Source organism: Macaca mulatta, chromosome 5 (genome assembly GCF_049350105.2).
Source record: "Macaca mulatta isolate MMU2019108-1 chromosome 5, T2T-MMU8v2.0, whole genome shotgun sequence".
Lineage (NCBI taxonomy): Eukaryota > Metazoa > Chordata > Mammalia > Primates > Cercopithecidae > Macaca > Macaca mulatta.
Window position 1 is genome coordinate 153,555,667 of NC_133410.1, and position 20,757 is coordinate 153,576,423.

The 20,757-nt window shown below is 37.8% G+C and overlaps 1 protein-coding gene and 1 pseudogene across 3 annotated transcripts in view; one reads left to right on the forward strand and one right to left on the reverse strand.

Annotated features, from left to right (window-relative positions):
* Positions 1-13,961: 13,961 nt before the first annotated feature.
* Positions 13,962-20,757, reverse strand: part of ANAPC10 (anaphase promoting complex subunit 10) — a 115,121-nt gene continuing 108,325 nt past the window's right edge. The window contains exon 5 of one of the 3 annotated variants that reach the window (XM_015139298.3): positions 13,962-14,407. In XM_015139298.3, coding sequence (XP_014994784.1) covers positions 14,177-14,407 — 231 coding nt within the window. In that variant the 3' untranslated portion in view covers positions 13,962-14,176. The remainder of the gene's footprint in view (positions 14,408-20,757) is intronic. The other 2 variants (XM_078002303.1, XM_015139299.3) reach the window with 2 other exon arrangements.
* Positions 19,749-20,294, forward strand: LOC106998525 (large ribosomal subunit protein uL29 pseudogene; annotated as a pseudogene).

Genomic DNA, 20,757 nt, shown 5'->3' on the forward strand with positions numbered 1-20,757 from the left:
CTCTTCTAATAATCTGATCAATCTTTTATTCTTTAATTCATAGTATCCCCTTCCCTTTTTCCTTTTTCTCCTTTTTTCCTTTTTGCCTTTGTTAGATGCCCAGGCATGCCACAGTACCAGGCGTTATAAGTACCAGCTCACATTCCATTCCTTTTCTTATTTGGAAAGAGGACTGACTTTCTAGCTCATTACAGACACCCCTTCCCCTTCCTCTCCACTTTCTTTTACATGCCCACCTTATCTAAAAAAATTCAAATGTTTAGCCAACCGGGATTAGTTTAGATTGTATGACCCAACCCTGGCCAATGGGGAAAGGGTACAGGGGCATGACTTGCATCAAGAATTAAGGCTATCATGCCCTTTGTTCAGATGTGCTCTCATGGTGACTGGCCAAGGTAGCACCCCTCTGCACAGAAGTAAAATTGCTTTGCTAAGAATCCTTTGAGTGTTCAATTTTTTAGGATTTTGAGTGTTATTCCTAACATTGTCTTCCACATGGTTGAACTAATTCATACTCCCACCAACAGTGTAAAAGTGTTCCTTTTTCTCCACAACCTCGGCAGCATCTGTTGCTTTTTGACTTTTTAATAGTAGCCATTCTGATTGGCATGAGATGGTATCTCATTGTGGTTTTGATTTGCATTTCTCTAAGGATCAGTGATGTTGAGATTTTTTTCACGTTTGTTGGCTGCATGTATGTCTTCTTTTGAAAAGTGTCCGTTCATGTTTTTTGCCCACTTTTTAATGGGGTTGTTTGTTTTTTCTTGTAAATTTAAGTTCCTTGTTGATTCTGGATATTAAACCTTTCATAGATAGATAGATAGATAGATAGATAGATAGATAGATAGATAGATAGATAGATAGACAGATAGCAAAATTTTTCTCCCATTCTATAGGTTGTCTGTTCACTCTGATGATTGTTTCTTTTGCTGTGCAGAAGCTCTTTAGTTTAATCAGATCCCATTTGTCAATTTTTGCTTTTTTCATGGTTGCTTTTGGGATTTTTGTCATGAAATCTTTGCCCATACCTATATCCTGAATGGTATTACCTAGATTTTCTTCTAGGGTTTTTATAGTTTTGGGTTTTACATTTAAGGCTTTAATCCATCTTGAATTAATTTGTGTATAAGGTGAAAGGAAAAAGTCCAGTTTCAAGTTTTGGCATATGCAAGCCAGTTTTCCTAGCATCATTTATTAAATAGGAACTCTTTCCCCATTGCTGGTTTTGGCCAGGTTTATCAAAGATCAGATGGCTGTAGGTGTGCAGTGTGATTTCCGGGTTCTATATTCGGTTCCATTGGTCTATGTGTCTGTTTTTGTAGCAGTATCATGCTGTTTTGGTTACAGTAGCATTGTAGTATAGTTTGAAGTCCAATAGTATGATGTCTCCAGCTTTGTTCTTTTTGCTTAGAATAGTCTTGGCTATATGAGCTCTTTTTTGATTCTATATGAATTGTTAAATAGTTTCTTCTAATTCTTTGAAGAATGTCAATGGTAATTTAATGAGAATAGCATTGAATCTATAAATTACTTTGGGCAGTATGATCGTTTTCACAATATTGGTTCTTCTTATCCATGAGTATAGAATGTTTTTCTGTTTGTGTCCTCTCTGATTTCCTTGAGCAGTGATTTGTAGTTCTCCTTGAAGGGGGTCCTTCAATTCCCTTGTTAGCTGTACTCCTAGGTATTTTATTCTCTTTGTAGCAATTGTGAATGGGAAGTTAATTAATGATTTGGCTCTCTGCTTGCCTGTTGTTGGTGTATTGGAATGCTTGTGACTTTTGCACATTTATTTTGTATCCTGAGACTTTGCTGAAGTTGCTTATCAGCTTAAGAATCTTTTGGGCTGAGACAATGAGGTTTTCTAGACACAGAATCATGTTATCTGCAAACAAAGACAATTTGACCTCCTCCCTTCCTATTTGAATATCCTTTATTTCTTTCTGTCACCTGATTGCCCTGGCCAAAACTTCCAATACTATGGTGAATAGAACTGGTGAGAGAGGGCATCCTTGTTTATGCCTGTTTTCAAGGGGAATGTTTTCAGCTTTTACTTATCCAGTATGATATTGGCTGTGGGTTTGTCATAAATGGAATAGCAGTTATTTTATTTCATTTTTGTTTTTTGTTTTGAGATGGAGTCTTGCTCTGTCACCCATGCTGGAGTACAGTGGCGTGATCTCGGCTCACTGCAACCTCTGTCTTCCAGGTTCAAGCAATTCTCCTGCCTCAGCCTTCCAAGTAGCTGGGATTACAGGCGTGTGCCACCAAATGCAGCTAATTTGTGTGTGTGTGTTTGTGTGTGTGTGTGTATTTTTAGTAGAGATGGGGTTTCACCATGTTGCCAGGCTGGTCTCGAACCTCTGACCTCGTGATCTGCCTGCCTCGGCCTCCCAAAGTGCTGGAATTACAGGCATGAGCCACTGCGCCCGACCAGCAGCTACTTTTTACTGAATACTTACTATTTGCCAGGCACTGTGCTAAGTGCTTACAGTTGTTATCTCACTCAGTCCTCTGAGGTATATTGCTACTATTTCCAGTTTGCAAATGAGGATGCCAAGGCTTAGAGAGGCTATGCATGGCAGACATTGTTCACTGTCTGCCAAATACCCAGGCTGCCTTCTTCCTTGCGTAAAAAATACTGTTTGTTCGTTTTCAGGTAGGCTATGTGTTTAGTCCTAGAAAACAGTGATTTGCCTAAGTCAACAATAACAATCCTGTTCCCTGATTTTCAAGACACATTTGCTTCCTTCTAGATGGAGGTGGTTGTGTGAGCCAGTTCTTACCAATGAGACATAAGAAGTATGCTGAATATTTCCAGGTTCCGGAAACGTTTTCCTTCCTATCAAGAGGACGATGTGGCCAGTCTCACTCTTCTCCTTTCTTACTCTCTCAAGTGCCAACGTGATAGTTATATCAACAATCTTTGGACCATGAGATAATGATCTAAAAATTATCAGAAAGCCTCTAGTAGACTGCTGGACCAATGAAGTAACCACAGACCTCCAGACTTTTTAATATATGAGAAATATAGAAACTTACTTAAGTCCATGCAGTAGGGGTTTCTGTTATTCATAGCTAAATGCAATCCCAACAGTGATTTTGTGAAAATGAGATATGAGAAAGTATTTGTTAGTGAAAGGTTTTATTTAAATATAAGTATTGGGTCAGACATGGTGGCTCATGCCTGTAATCCCAGCACTTTGGGAGGCCAAGGCAGGCAGACCACGAGGTCAGGAGTTCGAGACCATCCTGGCTAACATGGTGAAACCCCATCTCTACTAAAAATATGAAAACTTAGCCAGGTGTGGTGGCACACACCTGTAGTCCCCGCTACTTGGGAGGCTGAGGCAAGAGAATTGCTTGAACCTGGGAGGTGGAGGCTGCAGTGAGCTGAGATCGTGCCACTGCACTCCAGCCTGGGCAACAGAGTGAGAATCTGTCTCAAAACAAATAAATAAAATATAAACAAATAAAAATAATTATTTACTGCATGCCTACTAGATGCTGCAAATTGTAATAAAACAAATATAGAAGATAAATAAGACTAATACCTTGCCTTCAAGAGTTAGCAATATACACAGTAAAATATTCATAAATTAATGCAGGTCGAACATCCCAAAGTGGAAAATCTGAAATCCAAAATGCTTCAAAATCTGAAACTTTTTGAGCGCCAACATGATGCTCAAACGTAATGTTCATTGGAGCATTTCAGATTTTAGATTTTTGGATAAGGGATACTCAACCTGCATAGTACTGGCAGATTACACAAATGCTGAAGGGATTTAGAATAAAAATAAATAAAAATATACAGGATTAAAGTCAGGTAAGTAAAGGTTCCCAGGGAGTGAGTTTTGAGTGACATAAACTGGTAGAAAAGTGACAAGATTACAGGCCATCAGATGTTACACATTAAAAAGTAAAAGAATGAGGGAGTTACGTGGTTAAAATAGACAACTGTATTTGCTTGGCTGCAGCCAAAAGGCTGAGAATAATGAAAAACAGTTTTTGAAAAGTCAGGAAATGTGTATGGGCTTGAAGGGATGCCAGAGGACTTTGTATTTACTTACATAGGTTAATTTATATAGGTAATATGAAATTAGTACAGATACCAATAATTACAGAATGCCATGGGATGGAATATCATTTGGATAACTTTATTTTAGCATAAAATAAAGGCCAGTGGTCCAGCTAGGAGCTTCCTTCAATTGACCTAGAATGATGTGAAAGGGGTAAAACTAAAAGTGGTAATATGGAGAAAATAGCTGCAGGACTCAGGGTTACTGAGTATAAACAGAAGGAGGGGAGTCAAAATTACACCCAGTTACCAATCTAACAATTAAAAATTTCAAGACAGAAATAAATTTTGTTCTAAACTACCCAGATGACTTCAAAAAAAAAGAGAAAATTCCTGAATAGGTTATTTGCGTATTCTATTAGTTGCTGAATACTACTCTAAAAAGATAGGCATTATTTTTTAATAAACAGTAAAATCCCTTTCCCCTGTCTTTGGTAAACACCTGAATGTGTTATAACTTAGTAGCTGATGGCTTGTTATCCTCCTTTTGCCAAGGCTACTTTCTATTTTATTTTGTCTCCATATCCATTTAACATGTGATTCTTATAAATTTCAGCAGTTGAAAAACAAATAGCTGGCTGAACTCTCTGCTTCAGTCTTCTGGATACTTTGCTTCTTGGTAAGTGATCGGTATTTTGATATTGTTGTAGTAATAACAGGAAATGATCTGTTAAAATCTGGATCTCTAGCCACAGATGAATGCCAGCATAAAGAGGAGAACTAGTCTAAGAAGAAAGTCTATGAAAAACAGTTTGGGTCATTATTTCTAGGACCACAGGGAGAGAAGCGTAATTTGCCCTCAACATTGAAAAAGTGAATACATAGTGGAAGAACATCTTATAGTGATCACTGAACTGCATCAGTGGAAAGCTCATGGCTACAAGCTCAGTAATTAAAATAACTGAGATGGTAAATGCTAGTGCTTCTAACATAATAATGTGAAATACCATTTCCTGAAATAAAAATTCACTCAAAATGTTTCACAAGAACATAGAACAATTTTAAATTGGTCTGATTATAATTTTGCTTCTGTTTACAAAATAGCAAGCTAGTTCTACTTAGCAGAAAAGAGGGACACTTAATGGTGGTGGAGATAGTAATGGAATACATAATATTAAAAAATAGATTGGTTAATAGTAGTAAAAAATAACCTTAACTTTTCACATAAAATTGCCATGGATTATAGACATTCTCTTAGATTTTATAGTGGGGCGTTTTCTAATTATTAGACTTAAGATTTTTCCTGCTGGTAGGATAAACCATGATCATGAACAATTAATAAGCTGACCCATGAGGTTTTCTCTCTCATCATCTCCCTCTCTCCAAGGCTTTCTGGATAAAACTGCGCAAAAACAAGCCCAACTAAATGGCAGGCCATGAAACACAGGCAGCTTCCTTGTAGAAGACTGGTAAACAGCCTTGTATTGCAAAAACTTCCAAATACCGTACTCCAGGGAGTCATAGTAGAAGACTGGAAGGCCAAAATAATAAGGGCAAAAGAAGATAATCGTGTTTTTAAGAGATCTGCAAAGCAAAAATATTCACATATAACCATAACTACATTAATTATATTCCCTAATGTTTTATGTAACATATTTTGCAAATTTTATCACTTTAAAAAGCTAATTGATGAATTAAAATAACCTAGAATTCACTTAAAAATAAAATGTAATAATTTTACTAAGAATTTTATAGTAGTAACAATTTTCTAAAACACTAGATAAGTTACCAAGTATTTCATATATTTCATTGATAAAAATTTATAGTGTAATATATTAATCTGTCCTAAATTACTAGTCATAATGGCTAAAGGAGCAGATAGCATGGTTGCTAAAATTACTTTTCAAGATTTGTCACTGTTTTAGTCATTGAACACTTTCAAATGAGAATAAATGTACAAAACATCACTTGGTTTCTGAATACAAAAATCATCTGTTTCAAATAAATTATTGTTACTCATATAAAAACAATGATAGTCTGGATTCAAGACTAGGCTTGAGAAGCAAATAACTAGCTGATATTACAAATAGTCTTTCCAACATTCTGGCTCCTCGACAATGTCTTCGTTAGCTTCACCTCTATCTTCTTCAGTAGGAAGTAAACTCTCGTCTCCCCTACACTCCCATTCACTGATTAGAGAGCTCACGACTTTCTAATTTCTGGCTTGGTTGGTTAGAGACCTATTGTTTCCTCAGTAGACTGTAAGCAACTGGAAGGCAAGGTTTACCTTTTTATCTTGGTTTCCTTACTACATTTATCTTAACTAAACCCCATAGATATGCACACACCAAAACACAGTTGAATGAACAAGTCCTTTTAAAGTTGTGTATTTATTAGTGTTCTGTGAGTGTGTATTTTTAAATTCAACAATTTTTGTTTGTTTTTGTGGTTGTTGTTTTTGAGACGGGGTCTCTGTCACCCAGACTAGAGTGCAGTGGTGCAATCATAGCTCACTGCAGCCTCAACCTCCTGAGCTCAAACGATCTTCCTGCTGTCAGCCTGCTGAGTAGCTGGGACTACAGGTGCACGCCACCATGCCTGGCTAATTGTTTTTCTAAATTTTTGAAGAGACAAGGTCTTGCTATGTTGCCCGGGCTGGTCTCAAACTCCTGGGCTCAAGCTCAATCCTCCCACCTTGGCCTCCCAACCAAAGTGCTAGGATTACAGATGTGAGCCATTGCACCCGGCCCTCACAATTTTTACATAAATTTTCTAGTAATCAGCTCATAAACTGATTTTGAAAGTGTTTTATACCCAGATTATATGTGAAATGAAAATTTTTCATAACTGTACAGTTTGTCCAATACTCAAAAGCACTGACTGACTGCAAATGAATCAGTGAAGTTGCTGTCACTGTTTTCTGAACTGTTAAAATGGCTTTTCCAATCTTGGTTTTTTTATTCACAGGTTCTATACAGTAAGAAATATTGTTACTTCAAATCTAGCATATTTTAGGTGATTCTTATGTAAAACAAGTATAAGAAGTTATTTTAAAAATCAGTTCTGCTGAGGCATAATTCATATACAATAAATTGTGCCTATTTAAAGTGTATAATTTGATGAGATTTGGCATATGTACAGACCCATAAAACCATGGCTATGATCAGGACAATGAATATTTCTGCCATCCCCTCAAATAGTTCATACCGTCTTACTTCTCCCCACTCCTCATCCTATGTAATTGATCTTTCTGTCACTTAGTTTATACTTTCTAGAATTTTATAAAAAATTAAACCACATATATGTACTCTTTTTTGTACAGCTTCTCTTAAAATAATTATTTTGGACATTTAACTGTACTGTTGCACATATCAATAGTTCATTTCTATTGCTGAGTAGCATTTAATTATATGCATATACCAAAATTTGTTTAGTCTTTCTCCTGTTGATCAACATTTAGATTGTACAGTTTTGATGTATTACAAATAGAGATGCTATGAAGATTCACATAGAAGTCTTTGTATGGATATATGTTTTATATTTTGGGGAGTAAATACATAGAAGTGGAATGACTGGTACACATAGTAGGTGGATATTTAACTTTTTAAAAAATTACCAGTTTTCCAAAGTAGTTATATATTAATTGCAGGCATACCTAATTTTATTGCACTTCACAGATAACTTCATTCCTTACTAATTGAAGGCTGTGGCAACCCTGCATTAAGCAAGTCTATCAACGCTATTTTTCCAACAGCATGTGCTCACTTTGTGTCTGTGTCATTTTGGTGATTCTCTATTTCAAACTTTATTATTATTCTTATATCTCTTATGGTGATCTGTGATCAGTGATTTCTGATGTTCCATACTATTATAATTGTTTTGGGGCTCCACAAACTGCACCCACATATGTACAGTGGCAAACTTACTACATAAATGTCATATGTCTTTGTCTGCTCCATCGACCAGCTGTTCCTGTCTGTCTCCCTGTTCTCAGGCCTCCCTATTCTCTAAGACTCAACAATATTGAAATTAGGCCAATTAATAACCTTACAATGGCCTCTAAGTGTTCAAGTGAAAGGAAGAGTCACCAGTTTCTCACTTTAACACAAAAGCTAGAAAGGATTAAGTTCAATGAGGAAGACATGTTGAAAACAGATAGGCTGAAAGCTAGGCCTGTTTCTCCAAAGTTAGCAAAGTTGTGAATACAAGGGAAAAGTTCTTGAAGGAAATTAAAAGTACTACACTAGTGAACCCATGAATGATAAGAAAGCAAAACAGCTTTATTACTGATAGGGAGAAAGTTTGAGTGGTCTGAATAGAAGATCAAAGCAGCCATAACATTCCTTTAAGCCAAGCCTAATTCAAAATAAGGCCCTAACTCTCTTTAATGTTAGGAAGGCTGAGAGAGGTAAGGAAGCTACAGAAGAAAAGTCTGAAGCTAGCAGAGATTGCTTCAGAAGGGTTAAGGACAGAAGTCATCTCTATAAAAGTGTGAGGTGAAGGGATTTTAAAATGGCAGTATATCTCTGTCATGCCTACCTTTGAAGAAAAAAATTGAAAAAAAAATAAATAAACTAGTAGCATAGGAGCAAGTTGGCCTCACTCCCTCAACAGAAAACCAAAAACAAATACACAGTGCCAAGATTTTTACCAGTAACAATCCAGAACTCACATACGAGGACGAGACAGATCCCAGGACCACAGAGAAGTGAAAAAACTTCAAGCAGATGATAGGAGAATCAGACTTCCACATCCACAACACCCTTCCTGACAATTCTGCCCTGCAACAAGCTTGCAAAAAGCCTCCCCCCAGCTCACAATTTCTACACTGGAAAAAAATGAGATGGACATGGAAGGGTTAGTCTGTTTTTGCCTCTCTATAAATAAATACTTGAGACTGGGTAATTTATAAATAAAAGAGATTTAATTGGCTCATGGTTCTGCAGACTGTACAGGAAGCCGGTGCCAGCATCTGCTTCTGGTGAGGGCTTCAGAAAGCTTATAATCATGGTGGAAGGTCAAGGAGAACCAGCATCACATGGTGAGAACAGGAGCAAGAAAGGGAGTTGGTGCCACACTCTTTTAAAACAATCAGATCTCCTGTGAACTCAGAGTGAGAACTCACTTATCACCAAGGGGATGACACCAAGCCATTCCTGAGGAATCCAGCCCCATGATCCAAACACCTCCCACCAGGCTCCACCTCCAACACTGGGGATTATGTTTCCACATGAAATTTGGAGGGGAAAAAACATCCAAACCATATCAGTAGTCAGTCAGCTTTCCCATCATCTTGGATTCCCTCGCAAGAGACCTGTACCTGCCTTAACACACAGGAAGCATCATGACTGCCTGAAGGTATAACTATCCCTGAGGACAAGCAGAGACAAACTAGGGAGGTAGGACTACCATCCCCAGCAATGGAAACTCTGCTCTGTAACTCAGCCAAAGGAGATGCCACATCAGAGTGGCTGTTCAGCAGCAGCAGCATGCTGTAGGAGGTATGTTCCACAGGTCCTTTGGGCACAAACCACTACCAGCCTTCCCATACTGCCAGAATAATCCTTTTGGGAAGTCCCCCATTCAAAACAGGCAGCACTCTAATAATTTACTAGAGCAGAGGAGAACCTGGGCTTAAGGAACCACATAGAGACAAAAAGGAGTCATCGACCTAATGGTAAAGATTTGCTAAGAACAAGGTGAAGTAGGAAGTGCTGGTGGAGAAGCTGCTGCAAGTTATCCATAAGATCTAGAACAAGCTTGTCCAACTCGTGGGCCACAGGCTGCATGTGGCCCAGGATGGCTTTGAATGAGACGCAATAAAAATTTGTAAACTGTCTGAAAACATGAAGAGAGTTTTTTGCAATTTTTTTTTTTTTTTTAAAGATGAGTCTCGCTCTGTCGCCCAGACTGGAGTGCAGTAGCGCAATCTCGGCTCACTGCAAGCTCCGCCTCCTGGGTTCACACCATTCTCCTGCCTCAGCCTCCCGAGTAGCTGGGACTACAGGTGCCGGCCACCATGTATGGCCAATTTTTTATATTTTTAGTAGAGACGAGGTTTCACCATGTTAGTCAGGATGGTCTTGATCTCCTGACCTCGTGATCTGCCCGCCTCGGCCTCCCAAAGTGTTGGGATTACAGGCCTGAGCCACAGTGCCCGGCCCGCATTTTTTTTTTTTTTTAAGCTCATCAGCTATTGTTAGTGTAGTATATTCTATGTGAGGTCCAAGACAATTATTGTTCTTCCAATGTGACCCAGGAAAGCCAAAAGACTGAATACTGAATACCTCCATCTAGAACATAAGGGATGAAGGTGGCTACACTAAACAATAGATTTTTCCATGTAGATTAACAGCCTTCTATTGGAAGATGATGCCACCTTGGACTTTCATAGCTAGAGAAAACTCAATGCTGGGCTTCAAAGTTTCAAGGAACAGAATAACTCTATTAGCAGCTAATGCAGCTGGTGACTTTAAGTTGAAGCCAATGCTTATTTACCATTCTGAAAATCCTAGGGCCCTAAAGAATTATGCTAAACCTACTCTGCCTGTGCTCTGCCTGTGGAACAACAAAGCCTGGATGACAGTACCTCTGTTTAGAGCATAATTTACTGCATGATTTAAGCCCTCTGTTGAGATCCACTGCTCAGAAAAAAAGATTCTTTCAAAATATTACTTCCCATTGCCAATATACCTGGTCACCCAAGAGCTCTGACGGGGAGTTATGTTGTTTTTCATGCCTGCTAACACAACATCCATTCTGCAGCCCATGAACCAAGCAGTCATTCTGACTTTCAACCCTTATTGCTTCAGAAATACATTTCATAAGGCATTAGCAGCTAAGTGATTCTTCTGATGGATCTTAGCAAAACAAACTGAGAACTTTCTGGAAAGGATTTACCATTCTAGATGCTATAAGAACATTCATGATTTAAGGGAGAAGGTCAAAATAGCAACTTTAACAGGAGTTTGGAAGGAATTGATTTCAACCTTCATGGATGACATTGAGGGGTTTACGACTTCAGTGGAAGAAGTAATGGCACATGTGGTATAAATAGCAAGAGAACAACAGTTAGAAGTGGAGCCTAAAGATGTGTCTGAATGGCTGCAATCTCATGATAAAACTTGGATGGTTGAAGAGCTGCTTCTTGTGGATGAGGAATAAAATTGGTTTTTTGAAATGGAATCTATTCCTGGTGAAGATACTGTGCATATTGTTGAAATGACAATAAAGGACTTAGAAGAGTATATCAACTTAGTTGATTAAGCAATAGCAGGACTTGAGAGGATTGACTCCAATTTTGAAAGAAGTTCTCCTGTGAGTAAAATGCTACCAAACTGCATCACATGCTACAGAGAAATCTTTTGTGAAAAGAAAAGTCTATCAATGAGGCAAAGTTCATTGTTGTCCTATTTTAAGAAACTGCCACAGCCCTGGCAGCATTCAGCAACCACCATCCTGATAAGTCAGCAGCCATCAACACCTAGATGAGACTCTCCACCTGCATGGAGGTTATAACTTGGCTAAAGCCTCCGATTATTGTTAGCACTTAGCAATAGTATTTTAAAGTAAAGGTATGCATATATTGTTTTTTTAGACTACAATATAGTGTAAACAATTTTACAAGCACTGGGAAGCCAAAACGTTTCTGTGACCCACTTTATTGTGATAGTCACTTTACTGTGGTATTCACTTTATTGTGTGGTGGTCTGGAATTGAACCTGCAGCATCTCTGGGGATATGCCTGTACCAGCAGTGTGAAGTGCATTTTCTCCACATTGTTGTCAACACTTGGAATAATCATTTTCATTGTAGTCATTCTAGTGGCTGTATAGTAGTATCTCATTGTGGTTTTAATTTGCTCTTCACTAGTGTCTAATGAAGTTGAGCATCTTTTTGTACAATTACTTGCCAATCATATAACTTCCTTGGTAAAGTGAATGTTCAAATATTTTGCTCATTTTTAAATTGGATTTTTCTTCTTACTGCTGAGTTTTAAGGAATTTTTATATATTCTAGATATAAATCTTGGTCAAATACATAATTTGCATTTTAGGAAGTAAAACTAAGGCCGGGCGCGGTGGCTCAAGCCTGTAATCCCAGCACTTTGGGAGGCCGAGACGGGCGGATCACGAGGTCAGGAGATCGAGACCATCCTGGCTAACATGGTGAAACCCCGTCTCTACTAAAAAATACAAAAAAAAAACTAGCCGGGCGAGGTGGCGGGCGCCTGTGGTCCCAGATACTCGGGAGGCTGAGGCAGGAGAATGGCGTGAACCCGGGAGGCGGAGCTTGCAGTGAGCCAAGATCCGGCCACTGCACTCCAGCCCCGGTGACAGAGCAAGACTCCGTCTCAAAGAAAAAAAAAAAAAAAAAAAAAAAAGGAAGTAAAACTATTTTAGATAACTATGCTTTGTTAATATAATACATAATCTATCTGTATTTTAAATTTTCCTTATTAATAAGGGGAAGCATTATCTCCATAATCCTCAGCTACCAAGTTTTCCCATGCCTAATAAGATAGCCAGCTGGCATATGAAAAATAGGTAAGGAGAATAAAAGTAGAAAACGTGTTGATTTTCTCAACATCTTTCTAATACCTCCTGATTTTAGGAGTCTCCTAGCAAACTACTAATAGTAGGAGATAAGAGACTAGATAGTATATGTGATAATTAGTCTTCCTCCTTTTTCCTGTTAAGCAAACTTAATAAATAAGCAGTAAGAAGTAACATTATTAATAAAACTTCCTGTACTTTTAAAAAAATTAGATTTCTTTTATCTCTTAGACTAAGACCCTGTTGTTTACATGACTGTTTTCCTTATCAGACTAAAGGAAAACATCAGTGCCTAGTATATAATTCTATTCTTATTTCCTTCATTCTCTCCATTTCCTTTAGTCCCTATTCATCGTCGTCTTCAATCCTTTCTTCTACCCTCCCCAGCGTCTGACGTGTATAATGTGCTTAATTTGGTGAATCCAAATAAGTTTTGGCTACAGAATTTTTGGTGATCCTATAGATCGCCTATCATGTTTTTTACTTCAAAGACAACAAAATGAAAGTCATAATACAATTCTTCCCAGAACTTACAGGAAGAAGATCAGAGTCTTTAATGAGTGAAAAAGTGAAACCTTTTTCTATAGTATCCAACTAAATTAGTATTCTCTGCCAGAATAAAGCAAACACATTATTTTTTAAATAATATTTACTATTTAATACTTTAGTGTACCCAGCAATGAATGAACCACAGAGAGCAATCTCTTCCAAACAAGAGTGAATCTAGGTAAATTCTGTGGCTAAATAACCATCCCCCCCGAAAAAGTAATACATTTGCAGAAAACAGCATACAAAATCAGATCTACTCATTTTAAACCATGGGAAAAAACACATTTCCATATATCTCTTTAAAACCTTTTAATATATCTAAAAAATTTCACATACTTTTATGATTTTATGGGATATATGACTGCCCAGGGAATGCTACAGTGTCAGACACAAATTTAAAAATAACTCTTCCATAAGTACTGCCAGAACTGAGATGTACAGGAGATTATACAGGCAATCTTTACATAATATCATTAGGATATAGACAACCCTAGGGCTATAAGTATCCCATGAAGGTAAATATGAGATGATTAATTATATTCCCCATATTAGATTGGTTCTCATCAGACACCTAATACCAAGCTTATTTTGACACTGTTTTTAAAAAGATCCAGTATTAAAAGAATAAACTTCCTCTGGGTAGAAAAAATAGTAATTCTGACCTATTAAAGATGATATATATTGATAAAACGCAGTCTTGTTCCCAAATATGCAATAAACCATTACTCTAATGTATGAACACTAATGAAATAATCACCTATTATAATTGTGTATATATTGAAATTTTCAGTTCAACTCTTTTGGTATAAGGGAAAATAAAATGATTGGCTTCAAATCCATTTTTAGTAATGCAAAATATGTGAGCTTTATTACATGTTAAAGAAAATAAAGATAATATGACCCCAAATTTATTTTTCAAAGTTACAATAAAATATTTTTAAACATATACAAAATTACAAATAACCGGTGCTTTTCTCAATAAAGATACCCGATATACTATTTAAATACAGGATAAAATAATGATATGTTTAATGATTTTCATCTCATTTTAAAGTCATCTTATTGAACGATACATCATGAAATCTATAGTTGTACATCTAGGAAATTTACCAATGGAGCTCTCTTCCACCGGTGTGTATATTTTAATTTGTCTCATATGGGTGTCTCTTCCATTTTGGTGATTGGCTAGAACAGCAATCTGTATCATGAATGTACGAGTTGGCTTCTTATGATTGTCAGTTAAGGGAACATGAATCCAGCCACTTGGTTCTACCAATTCAAGTTGCTGCCAAGGGAAAAAAATATCAGATTATGCTTTTATTCAATGAATATAATTTATAATAATGAATGCATTCTGTAATAAAATTAACTTATAATTAACATTTTGCTCAATGAAAGAATGATAATATGACAATAATCACTACCAGTTATTGGTCACTTTTACCATGGTCTACTTGTAATTGCTAAGCACTTTACATGTACCATCTTATTAGTAGACAAAATAAAAATAGATGTGCTTTGTGTTTACAGAACTTGTACAACTTATACAACTTGTACTCTCTGCCAGAAAAAAGCAAACACACTAGAAAGCACAAGTCTCACAACTTTTAAAAATACGTGAAACACAGATGGCTTATTACACACAGGTAGTATATGCCTCCTCCATGAAGAGAAACCAGAATAGTAAGTAGATACTCATATTTTGAACTGATAATCTAGGAAAGAAGGCTAGGATTCATCAGAGAAGAGATGGGAAGTACCAGAAGTAAGTAAGGAGAGGGTTCGAGGTAGCTTGCCCAGCCAGGGAACTCACTGAGAGCCAGGAGGGGCTCCTGGATGTGGGGAAACAATATGAGAGATATAGAGATACCCCCAGGGCTCTACACTTTGAAACAGGCTTATAGGGTCTTAGTGATGAGAGAAACCCTCTACCAACTAGGGCCTTGGGCCTGACATAATTAGCTGTCTACAGACTGTAAAGAGACGTTACTCCAGAAAGGAACCTCAGAATCCTAAAGGCATCCCACAGATCCTGGAGCAACCTCAGCTGGGTGCCACTTGGAGAATCTAGATACTGGAGATCTAGAGACATGGCTGCTGCTGCTGTGCTGCTCTAAGGAGGGAGAAGGAAGACTGGGAGCTCCCATGTACCCCTGGGAAGGTCCCAACTGACCTGCTGCAGGCTGTTGTTGAGACAGACATGAGAAGACCACACTCCCCACAGCTTCTTGCCCATGCTGCTTGCCTGGGAGGAACCCATCCTCTCTGGTTCCCAGCCCAAGGTGCCATCTTGAGAGGTTAACACTGGGCTGTACCCTGACCTCGGGTTAAGATCGGGCTGAACCAGCTGCAGCTGCTAACCAGTCAAGGAGAAACAGGGAAACCAGGCCCTCCTACGCATATCTAGAACAATACTCACACCCTGCAATGGGCTGCTGTGAAACTGAGCTGAGTGGACTATACTCCATATTGCTTCGTGCCCATGCTGCCTGCCTGGGAGGGGCCCCGCCCTCCCTGGCTGCAGTCCTAAGGTGCAGAGCTGTGCCCCAGTCTCAGGCTGAGTAATAGGCATGGTGGCTACAGCTGCCACTCAGTCAGGGGACAGACAGAAGAGACCAAGCTCTCCTAAGAAAACTTAGCACAAGACCCTCTGCCCTGCCATAGGTGGCTGTGGGACTGAGGACTAGCCTGGCCAACCCATTGCAGCTTCCAGCAACACCAACATGGGCAGCAGGGTTGTTCTACCATTCTTACTGCCATCACCTACACCATACCAGCTGAACATGAGCCTGAGGACCCAAACACCTGGCCAACCCTCCCCACTAGTAGCTTCTAAGCAAGCCACCTGGAGGCCCTAGAATCAGCCCTCCGGGACTCACTAACAGTAGAACAAAGGTAAGTTGCTTTGGGGCCTAAACATAGGCACACATACCATAATGTGGCCACCACTAGGGCCCAAAGACTGGCTCAGGTGGCATCCAAGTCTTCAGCTAAACTTCACTACAATATCAACTAATAACTGAATCCTAAGCCACCAAGGAAATCACAGATATCACTGACCTTGTGTACTGACGCAGAATTCATACAAAGATCACACTACCCCAGGCACCCAAAATACAAGTCAAAGTATTTTAATCAGTAACACCCATACATCTTCAGAAAAATATTTTCCCCTACAAAAGCAACTTCAAATAGTTGAAATAAGTGACTGCTAAATCAGATGTGGCCACATCAATGGAAGGACACAGGAAACATGAAAAAGCAGGGAAAATAATCACATCTCCAAAGGACCACAATTGTTCAGCGACATACTACAGTCAAAAAGAATTTCTCAATTCAAAACTTAGGACTAGGTTAAAAAAAAAAGAAAGAAAGAAAGAAAGAAAGAATTTTAAATTAAAAAGAAAAATCCACAAAATACCAGATAAATAATTTAAAATATTGATTAAAACTCAGTAAGATGAAGGAGAAATCTGAAAACCAATACAAATAAATCAGTAAATCAATTCAGGATATGAATGAGAAATTTATCAAGGAGACCGATATCTCTTTTAAAAAAAAAAACAGCAGAAATTCTGGAAACAAAAAATTCATTGAAGAAAATAAAAAATACATTTGAAAGCTTTAATAATAGAGTAGAGCAAACAGAAGAAAGAATCTCAGAACTTGATGACATATCTTTTGAAAGAATCCAGTCAGACAAAAATAAGGGAAAAAAAATTAAAAGAATGAACAAAGCCTTCAAAATGTCTGGGACTACATAAAGCTACTGAACTTACAAATTATTGGTATTCCCAAGGCAGAAGAGAGATCAAAAAGTTTAGAAAGCCTGCTTAAGGAAATAATCAAGCAAACTTCCCAAGTCTATTAAGATAAAGGAGGCCCAGTGACTCCTAGGAAAATATATTGCAAAAAGGACTTCACCATGGCATATTATATTCAGAATATCTAAAATCAAAGCAAAATAAAGAATTTTAAAATTAACAAGAGAAAAATATCTAGTCACCAGTAAAGAAAACCCCATCACACTAACAGCAAAGTTTTCAACACAAACGTTACAGACTAGAAGAGAGCAGGATGGCAATTTCAAAGTGCCGAAAGTTAAAAAAAAAACAAAAAAACGGAAAACCTGTCAGCCAAGATTTTTATATCCCGTCAGAATAGTTTTATAAATGAAGGAAAAATAAAGTCTTTCCCAGAGAAGCAAATGCTGAGGGGATCTGTCACCAATTAGAGGGGTCATACAGGAAATGCTCAAAAGGGTCTTAAACATGGAAACAAAAGGTTGGAATTCACCATCACAAAAACATACAGAAATGTAAAACTCACTGTTCTTATAAAACAATCATACTAAGGAGGAAAAGAAAGGAATCAAATGGAAACACAACAGAATTTCATCAAGTCACAGAAATAAAAAGAGAAAAAGCAATAAAGATATTTGTAAAACAAATTGAAAACAATTAACAATATGACAGAAACAAAGCCTCACATGTCAATATTAACCTCGAATGTAAATGGATCAAACGTTCCACTTAAAAGATTGGTGAAATGGATTAAAAAAACACACACATAATCCAACTACATGCTGCCTACAAGAAACTCACCATACTCATAAAGACACATAGTCTGAAAATAATGGGGTGAAAAAGATATTCCATGCAAATGAAAACCAAAAGTGAGCAGGAGTAGTTATACTTACAAACATCAGATAAAACATACTTCAAATAAAAAAAAGTTTTAAAAAGACAAAGGAGATCATTATATAATGAGAAAGGGAGTCAATTTGGCCAATGAATATAACAATTCTAAATATATACATATATATATACACACACACACACACTAAATATCAGAGCACTCAAATTCACCAAACAAATATTACTATACCTAAAGAAAGAGAGAGATAGCAATATCATAATAGTGGGTGACTTTAACATCCCAGTCACAGCCCTAGACAGGTCATCGAGATAGAAAATTAACAAAGAAACATTGGACTTACATTGGACTTTAGATCAAATGGACTTAACAGATACAGACTACAACTTAGACCACAAAACAAGCCTTAACAAATTTTTAAATATCAAAATCATATATAGTATCTTCTCAAATCACAGTGGAATAAAGCTAGAAATCAACACCAAGAACTTCAGAAACTATACAAATACATGAAAATTAAACAGCATGCTTCTGAACAATCGTTGGGTCAATGAAGAAATTAAGATGGAAGGTAAAAGTTTTTTTGAAATAAAAAATGAAAGGACAACACATACAGCAAAAGCAGTGCCAATGGGGAGTTTATAGCATTAAATGCCTATATCAAAAAAGTAAAAAGATCCCAAATTAACAATCTAACATCACATCTTAAGGGAAAAAGATACAAAGAAAAAAATTAAAAGACCACAAAAAAATACGAAGAATCAATAAAATGAAAAGTTGGTTTTTTGAAAAGATAAACAAAATTGATAAACCACTAGCTATACTAACCAAGAAGACAGAAAATCCAAATACGTACAATCATAAATGAAAAAGGAGGAAGAATGGATTAAGAAAAACCTGATATCAGAGAAATACAAAAGATCAAAGATTATTATAAAAAACTATATGCTCACAAACTAGAAGACCTAGAGTAAACTGATAAATTCTTGGAAACATACTACCTCCCAATATTGAACCAGCAAGTAAACAGACTGAACAGACCAATAATAAGTAGTAAGATAGAAACAGTAACAAAAAATCTCCCAACAAAAAATAACTCAAGACCAGATGAATTCACAGTTGAATTCTACCAAACATACAAAGAAAAACTAACACCAGTCCTCCTGAAACTATTCCAAAACATCAAGGAGGAGAGAATTCTCTCTAACTCATTCTATGAAGCCAGTATCTCCCTGATACCAAAACCAGACAAGAACACAACAACAAATACTACAGACGGATATCTATGATGAAAAGAGACGCAAAACTCCTCAACAAAATACTAGCAAATCAAATCTCATAGCACATCAAAAGGATAACAGAACAGGATCAGATGGGACTTATCCCAAGGATGCAAGGATGGTTCTACATAAGCAAATCAATAAACATGATACATCACATAAATAAAAATAAAGACAAAAACCATATGATCATTTCAATAGACACATAACAAGCATTTGATAAAATTCAGTATCACTTCAGTACAAAAATCTGAAACAAACTAGGTGTAGAAGGAACGTACCTCAACATAATAAAGGTCATACATGACAAACCCACAGCCAAGGCTGGGTGCAGTGGCTCATGCCTGTAATCCTAGCACTTTGGGAGGCTGAGGAAGGCAGATCACCTGAGGACAGGAGTTCAAGACCAGTCTGGCAACATGGTGAAACTCCACTATACTAAAAATATATATATATATATACACACACACACACATATACACACCCATATATATGTGTGTAGTAGTACATATATCTGGGTGTGGTGGTACATACCTGTAGTCTCAACTACTTGGAAGGCTGAGGCAGGAGAACCACTTGAACCTGGGAGGCAGAGGTTGCAGTGAGCCAAGATAGCATCACTGCATTCCAGCCTGGGTGACAGAGTGAGACTGTGTCTCAAAAGAAAAAAACAGACAGCTCTTTCCCTCCCAGCAGGCGGCTGTGGCGGCGGCGGCCTGTGCAGCAATGGCCAAGATCAAGTCTGGAGATCTTCGCGGGAAGAAGGAGGAGCTGCTGAAACAGCTGGACGACCTGAAGGTGGAGCTGTCCCAGCTGCGCGTCGCCAAAGTGACAGGCAGTGCGGCCTCCAAGCTCTCTAAGGTCCGAGTCGTCCGCAAATCCATTGCACGTGTTCTCACAGTTATTAACCAGACTCAGAAGGAAAACCTCAGGAAATTCAACAACCGGCAAGAAGTACAAGCCCCTGGACCTGCGGCCTAAGAAGACAGGTGCCATGCGCCACCGGCTCAACAAGCACGAGGAGAACCTGAAGACCAAGAAGCAGCAGCAGAAGGAGCGGCTGTACCCGCTGTGGTAGCACGCGGTCAAAGCCTGAGTCAATAAAGCACAGCTGACTGAGAAAAAAAAAAAGAAAAGAAAAAACAAACCAAAATGTTCAACACAGTGTTGGAAGTTCTGGCCAGGGCAATCAAGCAAGAGAAACAAATAAAGGTATTCAGTAAGGAAAAGATGAAGTCAAATTGTCCCTGTTTGCAGATGACATGATTGTATATTTAGAAAACTCCATTGTCTCAGCCCCAAAATCTCCTTAAGCTGATAAGCAACTTCAGCAAAGTCTCAGGATACAAAATCAATGTGCAAAAATCACAAGCATTCTTATACAACGGTAACAGACAAATAGAGAGCCAAATCAAGAATGAACTCCCATTCACAATTGCTTCAAAGAGAATAAAATACCTAGGAATCCAACTTACAAGGGATATAAAGGACCTCTTCAAGGAGAACTACAAACCACTGCTCAGTGAAATAAAAGAGGACACAAATGGAAGAACATTCCATGCTCATGGATAGGAAGAATCAATATTGAGAAAATAGCCATACTGCCTAAAGTAATTTATAGATTCAATGCCATCCCCATTAAGCTACCAATGACTTTCTTCACAGAACTGGAAAAAACTACTTTAAAGTTCATATGGAA